General features: G+C 43.9%; 1 protein-coding gene and 1 long non-coding RNA gene across 7 annotated transcripts in view; one reads left to right on the top strand and one right to left on the bottom strand.

The window, feature by feature from the left end:
- The window catches only part of LOC126922340 (homeobox protein homothorax), a 500,699-nt gene that overhangs the window by 110,626 nt on the left and 367,116 nt on the right, over positions 1-22,957 (bottom strand). For all 6 annotated transcript variants that reach the window (XM_050734824.1, XM_050734825.1, XM_050734826.1 and 3 more), the window contains exon 11: positions 12,805-12,881. In XM_050734824.1, the coding sequence (XP_050590781.1) occupies positions 12,805-12,881 (77 nt within the window). The remainder of the gene's footprint in view (positions 1-12,804; positions 12,882-22,957) is intronic.
- LOC126922349 (uncharacterized) lies at positions 11,335-12,281 on the top strand. The gene is made up of 3 exons (XR_007712708.1): positions 11,335-11,531; positions 11,894-12,053; positions 12,143-12,281. It is a non-coding gene; the product is annotated as an uncharacterized LOC126922349 (long non-coding RNA).

The following is a 22,957-nucleotide window of genomic DNA, read 5'->3' as shown; positions in this document are numbered from 1 at the left end:
CTAACGAATGATCTTACATATATACATGGAAGTTAATCGGTCTTAGCAAATTTTTAGAACGCCGACACTTGTTGTGAGATCATAAATACTATCAGCTTTAGGTTTAAACGATTACATGTCATCGAAGCTTTTAGTGGCCCCGTCAAAGTCAAAAACGTCCTTCCTGCCTACGCCAGTGATAATGCCGCTTCTGAACGAGCGTAAAACGAGCCGAGGAAGGGGCCAGCAAATGCACGTGTGGAGCGTAATGCAATAAAAGTTTGTCGAGTGGGTTGAAACGTATGCATATTGACCCGGTCAATCTCGTAACGCTACCGATCATCCACACCTCCATCTTCCTTGCCCCTCCATATTGGTGTCGGTTTCCACGGCTCGCCATTGCGTAGGTGCGATCCGTTCATTGGAACGCATTTAACTCGATTTCCAGGACCGGTCTCCATAACACACAGCTCTTTGTCGCCTCGTATGCAAATCGTCCTTGAGAAAACGAGAGACGTACGTACGTGCGTAATTCACGCTGCTTTTGAAAGTCCAAACACGTTACAATTCTCCTATTAAAATCAATCGACATGTACTACATCGCAATCAAATCACACGCTAAAACGTGTCATTCCCTTCATAATATCGATTACATTTGCCCTTAATTTTCCACCGACCAAGTATACAAACGAGTGACAATGGTGTTTTCACAGGTCAACATCCGCATTCGAGAAGAATCGAGAAGGACCGTTAAGTCTACGAAAACGGCGGCTCATTGTGAGAATTTAATTGACCGAGAGCCCGACAATCCCAATCTCGAAACTACCAGCGGAATCGTGGAACAACGTGGATCCACAGAGCGCACCCCTTCGCTCTCGACTTCGGTACCCCTTTCACTCGTGTACACCAACCCTCTCTCGGTCGTCGCCCGTCACGAACGCCTATTCTTCTCGCGTTCTCCTCGTGGCTGCCGCCCCCGCCTACACTCACCCCTAATATCGTCTCGCCCCCTTCGCGGCCACGGTTCTTCTCTCCCTTTCGCACAGGCGAACGCGCACAGCGCACACAAATGGAAAACGGATTGATTAATCGTAGTAATTACCGATCAGCCCCCGCTAATTAGATATCCGACTCCTGCCCACCCTACGGCCCCCAGAGGGTTTCCCGCTTCGCTATACGGGACATAGTGATGGCGGTGGTGGTCGTACCACTGCGAGAGGGGACTTCGCAGACGACCGACGGTGCTTGATGAGAGAGAGACGCCGTCAGCCAGCTGAGGGTGGAAAGCACTGCTAAATGAGATTGTTACACGAAGCCAGGCAATGAGTCTGAATCAACGATGTGTACTACACGATTTTGGATTTCTGTGGCTGGACGAACGCACCAGCCGCGCTTGCATTGCTTAGTCTTGTTTGTTAAAAGTGACGTGTATTCTTTGAGTTATCTTTGAGCTTGTGGCCTTATTGTTAATAGGGTTTGCTAACTTCTACCATTTATTTTGAATGATACGTTCGTTGCACCTCTTCGTTTTCTAATTAATATTTTGTTTCTGGAATCTTTAGGAATTCATTCAAATAAATTTATCGTTCTATGAACGACACTACAGTGAATAGTTCGAATGGTACACGAAAGTCGGTCGATTATTAGAACTATCACGATTTAAACAAATGATTTGAAGAAAGAATTTCATCAAGCCGGAAACGAAACAAGGAATCGATCAAAGAACTTTGAGGTACGCTCTTGTAAAGAATACTGAAGACAAATATTCCGTTTACCACACCTTCGCAAATGTTTCTGCTAGCTTACTGGCATTTTGACAACAGTGAACTTATCAAATATCGAAGAAAAATTTTTTTCATGCAACAAACGAGACCAGAAATCCTTTAAGCATCTTTAAACGACATTCTACTAAAGGACACTAAACACACAAAACATCGATCCTATCGTTCCTAATGAAATATCCAATTTCAGCATGATCCAATTTCCACCAACATCAAACCAAAGTTTCCGCACATTTTCCTATGCATCACTCGATGACTACCAAACAGTCTGGCAACGAACGTTGCTCCATTCCCTTTGGTCCGCTTCTATCGCAGCACCATCAATCGCGCGGCGAGGCGCGCGAGCTCCCGCGGGCCTCCTTCGCGTCGCGGATCAAGCTCGACGTTGTGCAGGCTCGTTTGTACGTTGTAAGAGCAGGTGATGCCGGGGACCGTAAGTCAGCCGGGTGTACGGTGTCACCGGTGCGCGCTCGTATCGCGTCACTCCATCACCTCGAGGCCCTTTCTCGCACCGCTGACGCGCCTTACACGGCTGCCCCAAGATTTTCAACTCGGCCGAGCATGAGCGCGGGGGCTTCGGTTACCCTACAGAGTTTCAGCAGCGGCCGCGACCCACGATAAACTTGGATCCTTGTCACGCATCCGGATCTTCCGTCGTCTCCAGAAATCCAAGAGCCTCGAGATGCACCGGGCTCGAAAGTGTATAGGATGTTCATACGCTTCCTTGGTATGAATTTGCAGTTTCGAAGATTTGTAAGATGCAGAAAGATGTGTTCTTTGTGGTTTGGTTGATCAATATTTAATAATCTGTTGCTTTTTGAGTTTTTTAGATGACCCACCATAAATCCTCTTGAAATGTTAATCACACGTTTTTCAACAGGTTGCAATTTCTAACATCGTTGTTTTACTTTCCCTGCTGTGGTATGAATTATGGGACTGAATAAATAAAGGGGAATTGTATTTATAACGAACTATTTTCGAATTCATTTTTATTATTGTGATACGATATTTTTTCGCATATGAAGGGGTTGAAATATGGACACGAAGATAGAGTATTACGATCCTTATTCAAATGGTTTATACAAATTTAAATAACTTTTTAGCGCCATATAAAGAGAACGATTTTTCCGAGAGATCAATTTTCCCAATCCCAGGAACAGCACCAGAAAAAGAAAGAATTTTTCTTTTACCCGACAAAGGCCGACTCGTGCACCGAAGGTCCTGCTTCCCGGAACGAGCTCATTTGCGGCGAATCGACTGTTCTCCAGCTCTCACGGCTAATCGAATCGCCTAATCTTCGTCGGATTCGAACCGAATCGCTCCTTACACGGAATGCAAACGACTCAGGCCGTATCCCGCGCAACCTTTCTTCCCACGAGGACCAGGAACGGAAAAACGTCGCCCACCATAAATCCAGCCAACACAAACCGACCAAGAGGATCAACCTGTACAATCCCACCTGTACTTCACGCAAACATTACCAAACTCCGTTTACCTCGTATGAAACGGCAGTCTAACTATACTATATTCAATTACCACGTCTTATTTAAACGCTGTCTGTGGGTTCCGTGGTGGTTCACGTTAACAAAACACGTTGCCACCTCCGCGCATCCGGATGATTTAGCATCAGCCATCATTCCATCGTCCCGACAGCGATGGTTTTGGCCCAGCAACGTTTTCGCGGAACGCGTAAAAGAGATTAGTTCGGCCGTGGCCGCAGAAGTGACGTTTAATGGCCATTGCGCTCAAAACTGCGACAACCGCGCGCGCCCGGTGCAACAATATTTGCGAAGCACGCGGCACAAGTAGGATCGGCGATGTGACGAGGGAGGGAGGGTGCAGTGTCGACCAAGGGGGAGGGATATTAACATCCGGTCTGAGGATTTACGGCGCCATTCGCGTGGCTCCCGGGTCTCGGACGATTTTGTAAAACGAAACGTCTCGTTAGCAAGTCGCTTACAGCCGAACGCTCTGCGTGTCCACGTGTTATATGCATGTATATATATAGACATGGATGTACGTACACGTTTATAACGTACACACCGGGACGAAGACTGCTTGGTGGTTTTACAGCGGTCTAAATTACCCGTGCGACGTACAGTTATGATGTTAACGATCCGCTCGAGGAACCGCGACAACGACGGAGCAGGGAGGAAGAGTGGTCGAGTGCTTGTACACCGTGCTAGTCGCCTGGTGCATGCGAAATCACTCTGTGGATGTTACTCTTCGGCTCAGAAAAGATATCGTATCGTGAGATGAAAAAAAATAGCGTGTTCCTTTTGATAGGGTGCTGGTGGTAAACGTGTTAGGTTCGTTAGCGGCGTCGATAAAGTTGTTCGTTTTGTTTTGGACGAGAGGACGAATTATTAAGCTTATTTCGTTTGAAATTGTCTACTGATTGTTCGATAACGTTCGATAAGTCCAATAAGCGTTGTAAATGTACGAAGATCGATACGTATTGGCTTGATTTAAACGTAATTTCGATTCTTACTAAACCTGTACCTACCGAGAGAAATAATTTCAAGAGACTCATACTTCGTAGTCTATGATAAAATTGTTTTGTAAAAATGATATTCTGTGATCACAAGAAACTTGAACCTCGACCGAATTTATTAGGCACAGAGTAAGACAATGCCTGTGCCTACCAATGTTTTATGTCCATTACGTTACAGAAGTTTGAAGAGGACATATGGATTGCAGGATAGAAGACATATGAATTGTTTCACAAATGGATGACATATGACTGAACCAACGCGTACAGCATCTCAGTCAAAATCTTCGTACAATCATATGGATGATGACGACATGAAACGAAATAATACTATCGTAATGAATTATCTCATTTTTACATTCCACGAAACCACTATTACTTTCTTATCAAGGGAATAGGTAAGATCCGAAGAACGAGAGTTTCAATAAACGCGGCGTTGCTGTATGGCAACGAAGCCGAGTGCCAAGCTCTTTTTCTTCTGCTTGGAGAACGAAGGCCGGGCCGGAGGACGGTAAATTTCGAGCGGTGATTAAGCGTCGTCTCGGGGGCTTAAGCGAAATCGCTCTTCGTCTCCGTTAACATCAAAATCCTCTTAAGACACCGGTTCGCCGTCGCGGCAGCTCGGTTGCAGCTGTAAGTGATAAAATTATTTCAACCTCCGGTCAAATAGAGCAAATCGCGAGCTCCGCGACGGGCGTGCATCGCGCGAAGAAAAACACCTCGACGGCGATGCGCGTAAGAGCGCGGGGACGCGGCGCGGGAATAAATGGCCTGGCCGATAAAATTATTTCGGACGCGATGTTAAGAAAGGAAGTTCCGCGGCGCCGCGCGATACTCGTCGACAGCCACGCGGTTGGAGCAAAGAGCAAAATGATATACCTGCGAGAAGCGCCCTCTGAAAATTGATTAACGAACGTGGCTACCTTCTTGCGTGAATTTGTTGCGACTAAGTACTTTGGGAAAGCAAACGCTCGTAATAATTAATGTTTCGTTTGAAACGAACAGACTTTATAGTAGCGTGTGCGCCAAATACAAGAAAAAAATAGGCCCTTTATAAAGATTTATTGATGGAAAATGGTATTCTAGAAGAAGCATGTGAGCTAAATATCTTCGCAAAGATTTCTCAATCGAAAATGGAGATCGGAAAGAATAGCACGCTACGTAATAAATTATTATGCTTCTCAACGAGTTACATTAAAATTACATTAGTTATTAAAGGCCGCGCGTTAGTAATTTAACTATCAGCGAAATCAAGAAAGGAGAAATAAACGTGATGGGTAGACACGAGAATCTACCGCAAATTGCGCAACGTCTACGAGAACACGCGTCATCGGGGATGAACGGGCCGACTGATAAACTTATTTCGAGCGAGGCGCACGAGCAGGGAGCCGGTAACAGCGAGAAACGGTCGTCAACGCGCGGGAAGGTGTCGACGAAACGAACGGCCTAGGCGATAAAATTATTTCGACGAAATAGAGTAAATGGTGGATTCGCGGCGGAGGAAAAACGCGTCGGACGCGGCGTCGAAATAAACGGCCTAAGTGGCAGTTGCCGCACGTGGGGCGGGAGGAGATGGACCGGGGGACGGGCAGACCGATAAATAACTGCTGGTTTATTAGCCAGATACGCGACGGTGGGGAGGGAACGGTTAAATTAGCAGAAATATTAGTACACATTTGCGCCACTGCGAAACACGCTGCTGTTCAACGGAAGTAGCGACAGTCGTGTGTCATACTCTACAAACAAGGAGATGGAATAGAATAGTTCTCGAAGTATGTTTCCTCCGACACGCATAAATTAGAACAACTCAGTCTTAAATTAACTTAACAATAAATTACATCAATCTCATTAGATTTTACGTAATGGAAGTGGCTTAATTGGATTTAGTAAATCGTTTCGAATTTCGATAACGATAAATCGTACTGTTTAGGTATAAACATTAACATAAAGAAATTTGTTAATTTGATTTTGATCGGCTAACTTGTACGAAAGCCCCAGATACCTCTAGTTTTAAAAAGATAATATTCTTCTTTAGCTTTTAGTAAATTTTGTCCTCGAAAATAATTTACAACACCTCCTTTGATATCGCTATGCATTGTACAATCTAACGAATCGAGTTCCACTTCCGACTGTAGGATTAATCAGCCTGGTCCAGGAGAAAATGACATATACGTTGTCCGATCGGATAAATTCCATCTTGAACTCAATTCGAGAGCTGTTTCATCCCCGCGATACACGATTCCTGGTAAGCTAGCACGCGTACGCGGAGGATCGCGAAGGGTTACACACGGTAACAAGCTGGCAACGTTTCTAACTACTGTCCGGGCTGATATATGTGACGGAAAATTGTGGGCGAAGGTTGCGAGAAAGAGAGAGCGGGACAGTGAGCAGAAACAGAGCAGCGAACGGAGAAAACGAAGTAGCGGAGGGGAGTGAAGGAGGTGTATCGCGGAAAGAAGAAAAAGGGGTGGTTGCCGTTGGGCGAGGGCGGACTGCGTCCTTCGTGCACGTAGACGCAAGGGGAACGCGTTTTATTTACGAATTATTTCATTTGTCTCGCGTATTCTAATTAGACCTGCTATTTCTAAGCAGCACCACTGGCATCGTCCGTCGACGTCGTCGTCGCCGTCGTTCCTGAACGCAGCCCTCGTCCGAGCTAACGTTCCACGGTGCAACGGCCATGCTCTAATTGCATTACGGAAACATGAGTTTCCCCCGGCGAAATATATCACGAAACTTATCGCGCCACGAAGAAATTGCCGCGGCCCTCGCATACACTTCGCCGGCGCGCAAGTGCAAGCCTCGTAAGCTCTGCGGCCCGCCTACGTGCGCCCTTATACCTGCCCACCCACGCGAAGCATACATCACAGCCCGCACTTTCGGTCTGCGTGAAAAAAGAAAGAAAGCAGAAAGAAAAGAAACAGAATGCCTCCTTTCCATGCCTCTCGCTTCGTTTCGCGAGTTTCTCTCAGGAAATTGTACGAGATTCCGCAACCGAAGATCGAAGTAGCTTTATCGTTTTTACGCAATTTCTTTAACCTCCTTTCTGGCTCAACCACGATCGACTTAATTAACCTCGAAGTTACCGCGGAATGTGAAGAGCCGCACGACGAACCTCGTCGAGGTTATTTCGGATGCATCGGAGCATGGTCGAGCGGTGAAAAGTTATGCGCTACTAATTTGCGCGTGGACATCGGTTACGGTTAATTACGAGGCCGGCAGCGAGGGAAAATGTCAGCGATATGGACAGATGCCTGAGAAAATATTGGTGGCACGGGGGAGCACGTAAACAGGGAGCCTTGCCAAAAATTCCACGCGCGTTACATCGCACGCGTCTCTTTCTCTCTCTCTCTCTCTCTCTCTTTCTATCTCTCTCTCCCTCTCTTCTTGCGAGCGGCTGCACCGCCGCGACGCAATTAACACCGTTCAGGACTCGGCCGCGCAATTATCGTGGCATCGCGTAGGCGTCGCTAGAACGTGCACCAAATAAATATTAACGCGTGGCTCGATGAAAAAAATCCCGATCGCCGGAGGCCTCCTTAAACTTGATTTGTGCTCAATTACCGCGCTCCACGTCCACCACCCTTTATCCCCCGTCCTCTTGTCCCTTTCAATTCCTGTCTCGAGCCAACCTCTACTCTCTTTCTCCTTCTTATTATACGAGCTCGTCGTTTCGCGAGGCGTCGCGACGATTTTATTTATACGCGCCGCAAACCACCCGCGTCTCCGTGGCGTCGCGATGCAATGAGAACGCGAGCAGACGTGCCGGACCAACCGCGTGCAGTCAGGATGGGCGAAGGGAGGAGGAGGATGGGAAACGTAGAGCAATTCGTTTCGCATTTTATATCCGGCCGCAGGAACCGTCGCTGATTCACCCCCGTGGACGACACTGTAAACGGGAACGCGGATTATTTCGATCCTTGGTAAGGTTTACTGAACCTGAGACAGCCTCCGGGGAATTCTTACATTCCTGTCGGTATAAACAAGATTTTTGCTGGACAACGCCGATACATCGACGGAGTTACAGTGCGATCCGTTAAAGACCATGACAAATTTTTTGACCCGCAAGTCTAATGGAGATTATGTGCAACAGGACAGTTCAGTCTGAGGAGCTATCGAGTGTATGTTATAGAAAGTTCACACTCACGTGAAAGTCACAATCTTGTAGTTAAATTGTTCTTATATAAGCCGCTTGTTTGCCAAATGAATTTAACTCCGTGAAATAAAAAGTAGAAAATATCGATGAAACTTGGCCTGTGAACGATGCATACTGTACCTATATACCGTGCTTATTATAATATCACGCACATGTTCTTTCTTGCTCACTAGCGCATCCCTTTCTGCCACAGATTATGTAACTTCTTAAGCAATTATAAAAAAATAATTTTCCAGAAAGATTGCAAGGATTATAACTTGTTTCTCTGCGAAGCACCTGTATTCCATTTCGTATACCTTCTCATAATCCCTGAAATAAATTGGGAAAGAAACGTTTAAGCGCAAATCCAATCCCCTAACCGGTTCTGTACGGACGCGACGAAATTTCAAGGGGTGACAGCGGGGAGGGAACGCCTATTTTCCGAGAACTTGTACGAGAACGGAAGGGTGAAAGGGCCGCTTAAACATCACGGTAAACAGGGGCCGGTGTAATTCGGATGCTGGCGCAGGTGTTACGCGGAAACATCTATCAAGATAGCGAGATACGAGCCAAGGGGGACGCTTCCGTCCTCTGTAAAGAGAACGGCATGGATTGGGGAGGGGGAGAGGTAACTGTGGATCAACTCGAAGAAACGAGGGATTTCACGGGACAGGACACACTAAGCTTCCACGAGGGTGCTCTCTGGCTCGTCTTAACCCTTTCCGCCTCGTAACGGATCGCGTGGAATTAACTTTTCTTCAGGACGTGCGACTCTTCCAAGAGTTTCTCCAGGAACTTCCTTTGACGTGTCGTGAATTAGGAGGATTTTTATTTTGGATTTGGATCAGAATTTCGTGAAACCGGTATCTCTAATATGTGTCTTTACGTTTATAACAGATAGTTATTTAATTATGAATATTGTTAGATTGGAGTGTTTATGCAAATCGATCTGAAGTACGATGAATGATACTATGTGTCGTTATATTCAATAGTTTGCTGTTAATGAAACTCGGATTTAGTGCTCCACCACCGATTAATCGATTAATACATTTGATAACAACACACACGAACGTAACCAATAAGATAATTTCTAGAAATATTTCTCGATCTTCACGGTTTCGATTATGGTCTATTCATCTAACTCAATGTTTTCTATGCTAGTGCTTTTTCATAACGTGCGCAAACTATGTTTCCAATGCTGAAATTATTTAGACTAACGATAACACGAGTTCTATTTATAATACGGTGCGTATGGTATGTCGTCGGTTTTGATTAGGATAAGAATCTATGAATATTTCATAAAGACACTTCAGTCTTTCCGAACTTCGTACAACGATAAAAAAAACAGCCACAAAGAGAATATCGAGCGAATTCTGGGAATTTCTGACCACAAACACAATTTTAGAAATTCGAATTCGATAATGCAAGTTGAGTCTAAAACGCTGGTCCTAATGATTTAGATGTACCCTATTCACTTTATGGATCTGAAAAACTTACATCTGATACTTTTTATCTCGATCCAGCAAATAAAAGGAATATTCAAGCTAATAACGTTAAGTAGATATCTCACCGATACCCGAAAATATTTGAAAAAACTCGCTCTCAAACATCCCCTTCTGAATTTCCTTTGAATTTATCGATTCGTCGTAAAGGCCTCCTATTATAAGCGGTCGTGAAACTCATAATCGAATGTCGAAAACTAAACGATTTCCGTGCACACGCGCCACTGCCATCAAACTCGTGGAGAAGTTGGGGATGATAATCCTGCGAAGGCGCATCGGCAATTAAATTCGCGTTTCCCGGAGAACGAAACGAAAGGCGGCATATCCCGCGAGACTAATCCCGGCCCGCCATAAACAGCAGTCGAACGATTAACCGTATCATTATGAATCATAAGAGGAACGAAGGCAGCGGCTTATTAATTGCGATCGTTCCGAAGCGGCATTCCGCGTACGGCAAATTGCCGTAAGGTAACGCGAACGACCGTAAAATGTAACCTCGCCATCTCGTTGGCTGGAATCTCGAGCGCGTGTTCGTTTCTTTTCCCCCTGCCCTCTCTTTTCCCGTTTTTTCCGTTCTCTTTTTTTCATTTTAATTCGAGCATCGATGGGGAGAGCGTGAAAAAAAAATCTGTCGACATTTAACTGGAGGCAGCGAGCCACTCGTAACGCGTTCCATATATCAGCGATGCGTTCGTGGAATGTTGCTGCTAACGATTATTGTTCGAAGGTCCGCGTACGATGAACGATAATAAAAAACGAGTACAAAGTGCATATTTTCAGATAGACTAATTTAGCTTGGAATAATACATACATAATTTAACACACGATCAGATAGTTGTTCAGAGATCGGAATTAGAAACCGCGCGGAAAGTATTCCAAGAGGCAGCACGCCTTGTCGAGCTTATCAGCCGCACCTGCAGCCGCATTCTAAGCGGATGCAGCCACCTACGAGGGGCCGGTTAACCTGTTCCTCACGACGATCGAGATCCTGGTCAGCGGGCGATACCACCGCTTGTATACCGCAGAATCCCGCGGCGATGGGTTCGCGGTGTCTCGCATTTTTCGCTATCGCGTTTATGGCGAGCGGAACCGAAAATCTCGCCGGAGTACACGCGCTCGTGAGTGCGTTTATCGGTAGCGTCAAAATTCCACAGAATTTACGGTATTCTCGTTTCGATATACGAACGTCGAATACAAGGAACAAGAGTACAGAGGTGAACAGCGAAAAAAGAAGAAAAACCAAGAAGGTAGAATAAAGAGAAAAGTAGAACGAGGCGGTTTACTTGTCTCGGAAATCGGTCGAGAGCGAAGAAAGACGATCTCTCTGTCTCGCTCCCTCGACGGCCCAGATACGAAAATCGTAAAGTCGCTACATAATAGCGGCTAGTATAATCCGGTACGGCACTTCGCGCCGAGATTAAAGGTGCATAAAGCGGGCCCGCATAAACGTTTTACAGGCTGCTCGCCTACCTGGCTGCCAAGCGTGCAAGCCGCGCGAACGAGATATTATTTTGAACGTCTCGTTACGTCGCTGCGTGACCGGCTTCGACAGTGTTACGGTTTTATTCCGCGGGAAATATTCGCCTTACCCGTGTTAACGCGTGTGGTCGAACCGCAGCGAATAACAGAATAGAACAACCATGGTACGGTTTTAAAGAAATAATCGTCGAACAATGCGACACTCTGAGGGTCGTTAAGGTTTACGACCGGTGAAAGTCAAACGACGATGACTGTCGGATAGGGAACGTGGGAAATGCGGATAGAGAGATAGCGAAATGGAAATTAAGAAAACGATGTTGTCACGTCCTTTGTCTTTTCGTGATTTATTTACCTTTACTCGGATCGATAAAATTTTGTTCTCGATAAAGGTGCCATTTGTAAATTTTTGATAATAAAAAGATAAGATTTCTCAGATTGACATATTCTATTTTGTTGTAACTACGAGTCGCAAAAATCGAATTCCTAAATTCCTAGCCGACACACCGATACGTCAAATTCTTTTCAGCTTGCTTCAATGGCTTTCCTTCGAACGGAACGCGAAAACCCATTGAAACGGCAGCTTTATCTTCGACAAGGGGCACGCCAGGAATCCCGCGGGCTCAACAATGCCGTCTAATGGCGGCGCGGAGACAGGTATCGCGGGAATTTCGAAATCTACCACACGGGTGCGTACGTTTCAAAGTGTTGTCGATATAGTTCTCCGTATTTCGCGCGATCGACGCGTTCAACTAATCTACTTGTCGCTGTTGACTAGCTTAACCGAGGAACTTAATGCGATTCAGATTTTATGGATAACATCGATGTCGTAACCAGGCAAGAGGAAAAAGAAATTTGTGTTTCAATGAGGTTAAGATTGAGAAAGTATCTCTGGTTGGAAAACGAATTATTAACTGTCGGTGAAAGACTGTAATTCATGTAATCGATTTATGTATACGTATTGAGTTGTTCGAACAATTCATAGCGTGTTTGGCATCAATCGAAGTATTCTATTTAGTATTTGATTGAAAAGAAGTTCCTAATTGTATTAATACTAAAAAAGACTGAAATGAAATATCTGTATTTGATTAATAATAAAGTTTCGTCTCCTTTATGATAAACTGATGAAGATTAAAATATTGAATCTGAATGGAATGTTGAATTTCATTCACCGGATGTAACAAATCGCGATGTCATTTATTTAGGCTCCTATAAAACTCTTTTAATTATCAGAAATAGAATACTCTAAGAACTTAATGAGACTCGAGTAAAATCTATAAAATGAAAAAGGATGAAAGCCTTTTCGAGAAAAATTCGTCGAAAAAGAATCATTGAAGAAAAATGAAGATTATATATTTATGTAATAAGTCTAAATTTTTACATATTTCGCTACGAGTTCTTTGAACAGTTTAACGCAATAAATTTTCTCGTGGCACTCACCAGTTGTTAACTTGGAGAATCGTCAACCCCGTGTCCTGAGCCAATTGCTTCTTCTGGTCTTCCGAAGGGTACGGATGCTACAACAAAAAGAAACGAACGAACTTAATAACTTTCTTCCTCTAGAAATCTAATTACCACGTACACTTTACAAAATATCATAATCACATGCTATCTGCGACTAACCCAGCGAATTTTCCTCTTCGATGGTAATACTCGAAAACATTTCTAGCCAATGTTACATCTTCCTTACTATACGCGAGAGTAGTCGAGGCGAGCTGGTCGCAACTTACGCGTTATTTACGACGACACAGCGTCGAAGCGAGGGCAAAGCCCGGGCCGTTCCGCGTTCCCCGGCAGTCTATGCTTTTAAACAATTTATCGAGTGATTTATCGCGTAACAGGTAAGTGCACAGAGCGCATAGATGGCACGGGGGACTTTTATCTGCGCGACGGCAGTCGCATTACTGGGCATCGCGTCGTCTGGGCGCACCTGCGAAATGCTATATGCTATATTTATTGCTGGGCAACAACGACAATAAAAAAAAGGGAGAAGAAGAAAAAAGAGAAAAAAGTAAGAGAAGAGTGGTAGAAAAAAAGGTCGTCCCTCTATAACGGAGCAACAAGCGTTTTATCGTGTTGTGTCGATGCAGATGCACGCACGACGATCAGTCCTTCGATGCTCGTATTGGCTTTCAGGGAAGACAGAGTTTACGAGAGGCCATTCAAGATATACGGGAGAAAGGTCAATGGTGGAGGGACACGTTCTGGATAGGCGGTTTACAAGATAATCTCTGTGTCGCGAATTATTGAAGGAAATCGACGGATCCGCGGCGATAAAGCCCTCGGAAACGACAGCTTTACATGACCAAGCTGGATTTAGTGGTCGCAAGAAAGGTCGTAGCAACTTCGTTGCTGGTTGCACGCTATGTCGTTGTAAATTATTCTCTTGTTGCGTTTTAACGTTACCCTTTTGCAGAAACTTGTTTCCTAACGGCACATGGACGATGTTAACTTTGCGAGCTATAATTTTGTTGCTAAAATAATTCCCCAACGAGGCGCGCCTGTAATTATGGTTTTACGTCGTTCGTACAAAAATTCTTGATTAAATGGAACATGTTGCAAGATTAAATATTTACGATTAAAGCGTCGGGGCTTAAAACGTTAATGCTTAATAAAGCGTGTGGAATTTCAGCGGAGTTCATTTTATATCATCGCAAACTTTTCCGTACATTCCGGCAACTTTCCTATTTTTATATCTTTTAATAATAAAACATTTAATAAGTTATTCGTTTCTGTAACGAAATTTAGAGGATGATTACTGATTTCGAAAATTAAAAAATATAAACTAAGGTGAAACTACAGTATTTAAGAGTTAACTACGTCAAAGTCGTGATATAATTTTAATTTGTCGAAATAAAATTACACGTATATAAACGCCACTTTAAAATTCCATCAGGATACATTCAGATTCTCGCTTGCCGTACCGAAAAAATGATTCACTGTGACACAAGTGGCGAAGGGAGCTCGCCATTGGCAAGAGCTCAAAGGCGCGGCGGCGAAAGCGGAGCTAGATGCATAAATGATGCACTCCTCGGTTATTCCATCGGTCTTGCTGCGCGAGTCCATAAATTCGTGTATAAATCTCATCGTTCTCCAAGCGAAGTTACTGCTCGCATTAATTTCGCACTTGCGGCAACACCAACCGCTTCGATGCACGCTGAGCAACAGGAAGACGAACGACACGTGCCCGAACCTACGCGCGTTACAACGAAAACATTCCCGCGAAATGTCTTGGTTCGTAAACGGTGTTAATCCGTGCGCACGGTGTCAATCGAGTGAAAAATATAATCTGTGAAAATTGGAAATTTAAAGGTGCGTCTTGATTCAAATCTTTTTTTCTTGAGTATTTTAAACGTAATAAAAACAGTACGATCACTGATCAAGAAAAGGTGAAAATAAATTACCATTTATAAGTACCTGGATACATTAATTTTGTTAAAATGTATAATTTTATTGGTTTATATTACATATTAAAAGACGGAGCAGTTATATTCCCTTTTTTTGCTATTATATTTATATTCTTCAGATATCATTATTTGAAATATCAGTAATCTTTATAGTAATTTAAAGGAAAATTAATTGTACGATTCATAATTTCGAAATGAAGCCAATTAATGCCAAGAAGTTATTTTTCTTGTCATAATCAGAATAAGGATCAATATTATTCTACACTCTTATAGTTACGATTTTGTAATTGAATAACATCCTGTCAAAGATAAGCAAGTTTCTGAACATTATTAAACGATATCATACATAATTTATGGATGTTACAAATAACTGAATCAATTTTACATGAGACTAAAATGCTAGCTGAATGACCTGTCAGAGCGTAGAATCGTATCCTGCATTATGAAGAAAAAAGAACGCACGCGATCCGCGGATAATCACATTAATTACATCACGAGCTACACGAAACGCTCGTCCCCAGGGGACAATGCGTCGTGCATCTTAATTTTCATCTCTTGTATTAATTCCCACCGCGATATTAAAGTCGTCACTGAACAAACAAATCGAGGTTACCATGGATCCATTTATCATAGAAAGCATGGAACTCGTACGAATGTCGAACTTACGTACGTACATTGCTAGCCCTGTAGATATATCATGTCACATTTTCACATCAGCAACTTTGTAGCTCTACTCTCATCTAAAACTACCATTCTCAGATTTCTGGCATATGTCCTTGAGAATCTTTAGGAGATTCGAAGTATCTTTCGTCGTAGCTTCATTCATGTTCAAGTCATTCTCCTCATGAAACCTCATTCTTTCAAGCGCTTTAGTGTTATCGTCCTTCTTTCTGATGCCATTGTTGCTTGTTCTTATTTAGGGTATGTATTCTTCGTGTTCCTCTTATCTTTTCACATTCTTCTTTTTATTTCTTTGAGTCTTTTTACTGCCTTTTCGCTTTTTTTTTATGGAGTTGTTGCATAGTTTTTCTATCCTTTCATTTTCCGTATCACGATCTCGTTTCTTTATTTCATTACCAGACTCTTTTTATCGATGTAACTTTTTTCTATGTCGTTACACCGCTAGTGTTTCTTCACGCATTCCTTAAGTGCTGAATTCTCTTTTTCTGATACTTTCGTATTACTTTTCCTCTTTTACCTCGTGATACTCTTGCACTAAAATTTTTATGATCAAAGTATTTTATTTCCATGCTTTCAGTCGACAACAAAGAACATCTAATAAAACGCCTACTCGACAATGCTACTGTCAAAGGTTTCCGATTTCTTCTCACCTCTTCATCCCCCTTTTTCATATACCTTCGACATCCCCTCGTCGATCTCACGATCATTTCTTAATCGGGAAACGTTCAACCGGAGGAATGAGAAGCGTCTGCAAGATTCATTCAATTCGCGGAGTGTTACCTGTAACTTTCTCGCGGTAATACTTTTAGCGAGTCAAAGTTGTGCATCGTCACGGGTGGCCCCAGCGGGGGTGGAGCGCCCCTCCTGGAAAAGCATCGGCGGCGGTATGGAGGAGGGAGGAGGGTGGGCAAGCCAGAACGGACCGCCGCGAGCACTTAAGACTATTGTTTTCAATGTAATTGGATAGCTGCTGCCTTCTCTCTTTCCCTCTTTGTCCCTTTTACTTCCGCCTGCCTTCCGTTCCGGCAGCTACCACGATCCCAGACGAGGGTGGAAAGCAGTCAGCCAGCCGGTCCCCATGTAGCTTCAACAATTATCTTGATTGTTTTATGCATACACCAACGAGGCGGACGCGACTCTGGCCAATAGGAGGGGAGAGACGGTCCTTGGATTTTGCGAACGAAACACGATCCATTTGAAACTCCTTCCGACTTTTCCGCTTGTTTCTGCCTTTCTCGGTTAATAATAAATCTGTCGCCAGCCAATTTTTCTCCTTATTGTTTCGTCAAGGACAAAAGTGGTTTCGGTTACATTTTTCTGGACATCAGTTACTGGCACAAATTTATTTCAAAAAGCCGTGTTAATAATACACAGACGAAGGAATTAAATGTTTCTAGATTACTTCCTTGAAATCATTCCTTTATACCTTTCAAGGATTATATAATATTTCTTAGTTTGAAAATAAATATAACAACTGCCCAAAGAATTCAGAGCGAAAGTAGAAATATACAATTAGAAAATACGTGAATCTATATTAGAAAATTTCTTCAAACACTCTTAAACGAGATTTTAAATCCTCGTCAGTCCATACTTTCGATAGCTCGTTTGCTCACGACAAGCAAAACACATTCGCTGTAACTTCTCACTGATTTGCACTCTCGTATTACGTTCCTCGTTATATTCCTCGCTTCCCAAATAACAAAATTCGTATCCATAATTTTCCATCAAAGTTTCTTTCTCCCTTCGAGTCCCAAACTCGTCACGACTTGCCTTCCCAAAATAATTGGCGTCTCTCAATCCTTCGCTCTTTATTTAGCCACGATCAATCCTCGTCGAATACGCAGCCACGTCTCAATCGACCCTCTCGCGGCTGTATACCGTCGGTATGACGTTACCGCCGCAAATGGAGAGAACGCTAGGTAGCCAGGCAAGATCCGATAGAAACTCCACGGGCAGACAATGCTCTGGGCCGATTTAATTAGGATAAGAATCGCTTGGATCGCGTATACATGGCCGCACAATGGGCTTTCACGGAGGGGGTGAGAGAGGAGAGCGGTTCGAGCGGAGAGGAGAGTCGATGCCACGCTTCTGTTGCATGTATACTATGGCTCGCCTCCAAGAAACATGATATACAACGGGGTAGAGGAATTGGCGGCGGGCTTACAGCGGTTTCCAAAAATACCGCAGGCTTCAGGAAAAAGTAACGAGCAAAGGGGGGAGGTTAACCAGGGGGGTACGAGGAGTCGGGAACGTAATACCGCGAGCGCCACGTGCTAATTATGTAAAAATATGATGCGGTTCGGCCGCTTGCGGTGCAGCCGCGGGCTTTTATGCGCAGCCGGATACGCTCGCGCGTTCGTGCGCGCTACCATCGGGTTTGGCATCGGCTCGTGGGGCCCGATATTCTCATCGAATTTAGTGTTTGCGCGAACTGGTGGTGAATTACGGACGACAGCGTCGTCGTGCAAAACCGGGCCTGATTTAGTCGACCACCATATTCCACCATACTTATGCGATTATCGCACGAGAAAACGATCGGGACTGCGTTGATTAGAGTAGATAACGTTGGATCAGTATGCGCGTTAAATGAAGCATGGGCAAGAATTAATAAAGATTTTGTAAATTTAGAAGGAATATTCCTACAATTTTTCCTAGCTTAATCCGCAATTGATATGGTGAGGTTCGCATTGCTAATAAATTAGCAAGTTAGCAAGTAATGATTATAGAAGTCATTTATAAGAAGGTAGTAATTGTTCTTATATTACAAGAATATCAACTAATAAAAAGTGCAATAGGTATTGAGAAAAATGAAAAATGTGGAAGGAAACATATTATATCTGTTAATGATTTGATCTGCACCATACCAGTTAATGATTAACACTTGAAGAGTATTACAAATATTATCTATGTGACCTTAATTCTGTAACTTGAAGCTCTCTAACTATATCGTTTTTCTTTTAGTGACGTCTAAATTACATATATGAACTTTCCAAACCTACAGCTCGTTAGACGACTGTCAGATAGATTAAATAGGTTTGCACGAAACGCGAGAGAGAAAATAGAGGTCAGAATAGTAGCCGTTTCAAGCGTAGAATCAGAACTGGTAGAAGAAAGAGACACGCGGAATTGTCGAAGCGGATGACTCGAGTCGGCAGCTAAACAAGCGATAAAATGAAAATGAGCGATAAAAAGACAATATGAAAACCATTTGTGCTCTCGGTCGACTCGAGCTGGGGTAGAAACGAGCGAGGCGGAAGCCCGGCTAAGTGTGTAAATGAGTCCGTAGTTTAGCCCGATTGCCTCGAGACGACCCCTTTTCGTGGTACGCTAACCTCATCGCACGGGCTGCTACCTTGATAGCGGAGACGTAGCTGAAATAACCGCGGCCCTTTCGTGGAGCGAACTGCTCTGCAAGACAATTCTCGAGGCAATGAGATCGTTCGTGACCCAAATTCAAATCAGTACAAACTCGCAAGCTGGTGAAGTATCTTTTCCAAGGAGTTCCAACCTCTTAGCGTATCCACAGGTGTGTGTGTGGTACCAGCGTTCAATATTCAGAATTCAACTGCCATGATTTGAAACAAAAATGAAATTCGGCGGAGAATTCATCAGTGTCACGCGCTTTCCTTGAGGATGATCAATTAACGCAAGAAACGGATCGGAAGAATCCAACGTCGTGGCAAACCGACCCCGCGTCAAATTAATTGAAGGATTACACCGAAAGATTACTGAAAGAATGATACGCCCACTTCTACCTCAAGACATACGGAACCGAAAAACGTAAAAAGAAGAAAACTAATTTCACTGTCTATTAATATTCAATGTACGCGCATTAGCATCGCGCAATGTTTCAACTTGTAACCTGTTCTCGAGCGCGAATAGCCAGGCTACAGACTATAAATCATAGGAAAGCGAGAAGCAAGCCGAGCCCGTTATTAATCGTCCTCGATAAGCAACCGACCGACTGGTTTCCGCAGAATTGCCAAAGTCTGGCCGACGATAACGACGACGACACCCCCGGCCCCCCAGAATGGCCAAGCCACATCTTGCACCCTGATCGGACCAATTGCGCACGTATCCTCGTTACGATCAAACGAGACGATACAGTAACCGGTTGTCACGAAGAAGCCGCTCTCCTCCCCCGGATTCGTCGTCCACCCTTGACTACGCTATCCACGTAACGCCCGACGATCGACGATCTCGCTACGTCGCCGCGAGCACGACAATTTGCTGGCTCTCGATGCTGCGTCAGGTCGTCGATGTCGAATGGGCGGACTTTCACGTCCGACCGACCCGTTTCCTGATTCTCTTCTCTCTTTCCATCCGCGTGTCCTTCGTTCGAAACTCGGGTTTCCCCTCGATAACCGCGGCGCTGAATGACACGTCGATGACGATCGCTGCTGACTCCGACTAACGAGCGGGGCGTTGGGGGCGTGGGAGCAGAGATCGCGCCCCTTCATCACGCGCCTCGGTTTCACCCTTCTGGTACCCGTAGATCTCGCGGCAAAAGTGTTACGCGTTGGAGTAAGGATTCTGCGAAGCTTCGTAATTTTTCGAAGGCTTGGGTTTGATTTTACAAAGGTTAAAAACATTTCTCGGTACATAGTTATGTAATTGTGCTACCGTTGGGATCGTTGACGAATGTATAGCACTCGTAGATTTAGTGAGTGGTAAATGGTAACTATTGTAAAGAGAAAAAGAATTGCCTAATGTTGTTTCCTCTTCCTTTTCACTCGGCGTCAGATGATGGTATAAAATTCTATTTTTAGACGCGAAACTTTTAGCCAATAAGGAGAAATAAATTTGACCAATTGTACGAGAAGTAACCAATCGGATTCCATCTATAAAATTTTCTTTCAACTCTGCACAATATTTTGATAGAATGACGTGGTATCTTCATAACTTGAAACTTGTATACGTGAACAGTTTAACTCGTTTATTCGACACCCGCGATGAAATCAATTATCTTAACTTTTAATAACCGTTTTTCCGAGGGTAAAAAGAACCGACCTATCGTTAGGAAAGCTCCCGGCAGTAAAGCTGCCACGGTCGAGCAATTTGAAAGCAGAGGGTCGGTCTTTGCTGATGCGAGAAGCGGGACGAGCGAACGGCGCGCGAAGGAAAAGGACCAGAGAACTGGAGGACGAAATCGGCGACGTCAGCGCGTCAGTCATCCCTAATACCTTCATTCCGACTGTCTCCTTCCATCGGTGGATAGCTATATAAGGCATTTCCATGAGCGAGCATAACTTCGTTACCGTCTCGGGGGTTATTCAATTTCGGCGTTAAAATCCTCTAATGTGCCGTTATTGCAAGCGGGCTGAGAGCGAAGAGTAGCGCGGAGGTAATGGCTGGCGAACGTCGAAAGGACTTCCACAGGATTTCCTTTAAGAGGAGAAGATCGTCTACGCGAAGATTCGAGAGCCGGCTGGATATTACGGAACCTGGGGCCCGACGATGAAACTCTCAGCCAAGACCTCGGCAATCGGTAGGAGGACCAGGATAAAAGACAGAATCGAGAGAACTGTAATACGCTTCTTGATCGATGATTCTCTGATTTTGTCGGAGATATAACGTGTCTGCTTGAACGTTCGAAATGTCAGTTACAGTTAAATGTGACAATTATGACAAATGAAACTAGAATGACGAATGTCCATTTTTATTATATATGCTACGGCATATGCTTCTCGTTCATATGTATTAAGGCACATACTATCTTTATACATGATGCGATAATCGGTACAAATTATCAATGTAACGACTGATCTATCAGAATTCTGAATTCTGCGCAAGACACTGATTTAGGTACTTGTATAAGCTATCTGTAGGCGCTACAGGATAAACGTGATAAGTTAGAAATTATATATTATCTCTAAACAATTATATAAACTTCACTGAAAAATGTCTGGACGAATTAGATATAAAACCCAAAGAAGTTTATACGTATATAAAACGTCTGAGAAAACATTTGAAATCTGGTATCGATAAATATAATATAGGGAATTTAAAGAATCGAACATCAGAATTGGTTAAAAGAACGATGCGAGGATGCAATGTAAGGATATAAGTGTAATCTTAATAACGATAAATTCACTTTGAATATTTTCCATAATTTCGCATATCATGTGCACTCTGTGCATGATCACGCTTTTAAATTTCCCTTATATGGATAAAATACACATTACCATAATCCTACCATTCCTCGATCACAGTCTGTCAAACAGTCGTGTAACGTGGTGACACGACTTTACGGAACATCCGCGAAGCTCGTTACCTGTACGCATTCCAGTGTACGCGAGCGTTAATAGATCGAACCGTGATGTTTGAACATTGAATGCAGAAACTCGGTTTTGCAACGATCGGAACGCGCTGTCAATGCGACGTTTGGCCGTCAGGGATGCACGGTACTGATTAGAATCGGAGATGGGGAACGCATTCTCCGAGCGACGAGCCGTGCACCGAACGAAGACGCGCCATGTCCCCTTTCGGTGTAATTACAGACGAAATACAATGGAATGTATGGAGGTATGCGCGAGGACGCGCCTGCTGGCTATTCGTGGCAAGCTCTGAACGATACGAGATAAGCCAAGCCCAAAGATGGTATGCCGCCGCGATGTTGACCCCCGTTGGAACATCACGACGACGGGAACCGAGCAAACGTGGAGCTCCATCTGCCAGATAGATATCGTCGGCGAATCTGCCTCGTCATTGCGGCGGCCGCGCTTGCTTGCGTTCGATAATCAGCTATTCCGGTATGCTGCATACCGGGCTCGACGGCGTGAAAAATTCCCGGACCACTGACTTCGCTCTTTCTTATGATTTTTCGTGATCGTCGATAACGTGCACCATGAATATTAATAGAAACGTATATGTGTAGTAATCGTTGATAACTGTACTTGTATCATTCTAACGATGAAGGATTAAGAAATTTTGTAAAACGTAGTCTTTGTATTGTATGTTTCATAGATACCAAGTAAACAAATATATAAAGACCGCTAATGAAAAACACATTATTCCTTGCTTTCTACAGGAGAAGAACACGTCTAAGAAAAATGCAGCTTGGAAATTTTAGGAACTGTTGCTTATCGATTACTACAAGGTTTGTCTCATATTGACTTACATTAGAATACTTCGAGCGTGTCAATTATCCTTTAACTAACATTTCTAGTCCTGTCACACCTAAGTCCGAATCTTCCATTGTTAATATTATTCATTCTTATGCATATCAAAACGTTAACGTCCCACAATACACCACAAAGCATAACACCTTTCAGACTTTTAATCGATCTGATCTTCCTACAAAAACAGATCTTCCTCAACGAAAAATCCCTAAAATCACATAAAAGGTATTTTTAATGTCTCATAACACACCCTAACGCTTACTCGAACCTCCTGTAAAAACAGATCGCCCTTAGCCGAAAGCCACCGAGCTCCAATCTTCCCGGAACACTACATAACTTATTGTTAGCTTCTTAGAGGTCAAAGAGCAGGATTCGGCAGGGTGG

Source organism: Bombus affinis, chromosome 11 (assembly GCF_024516045.1).
Source record: "Bombus affinis isolate iyBomAffi1 chromosome 11, iyBomAffi1.2, whole genome shotgun sequence".
NCBI lineage: Eukaryota > Metazoa > Arthropoda > Insecta > Hymenoptera > Apidae > Bombus > Bombus affinis.
The sequence above is the reverse complement of the archived record's forward strand: the minus strand, read 5'-3'. Positions and strand labels throughout refer to the sequence as shown.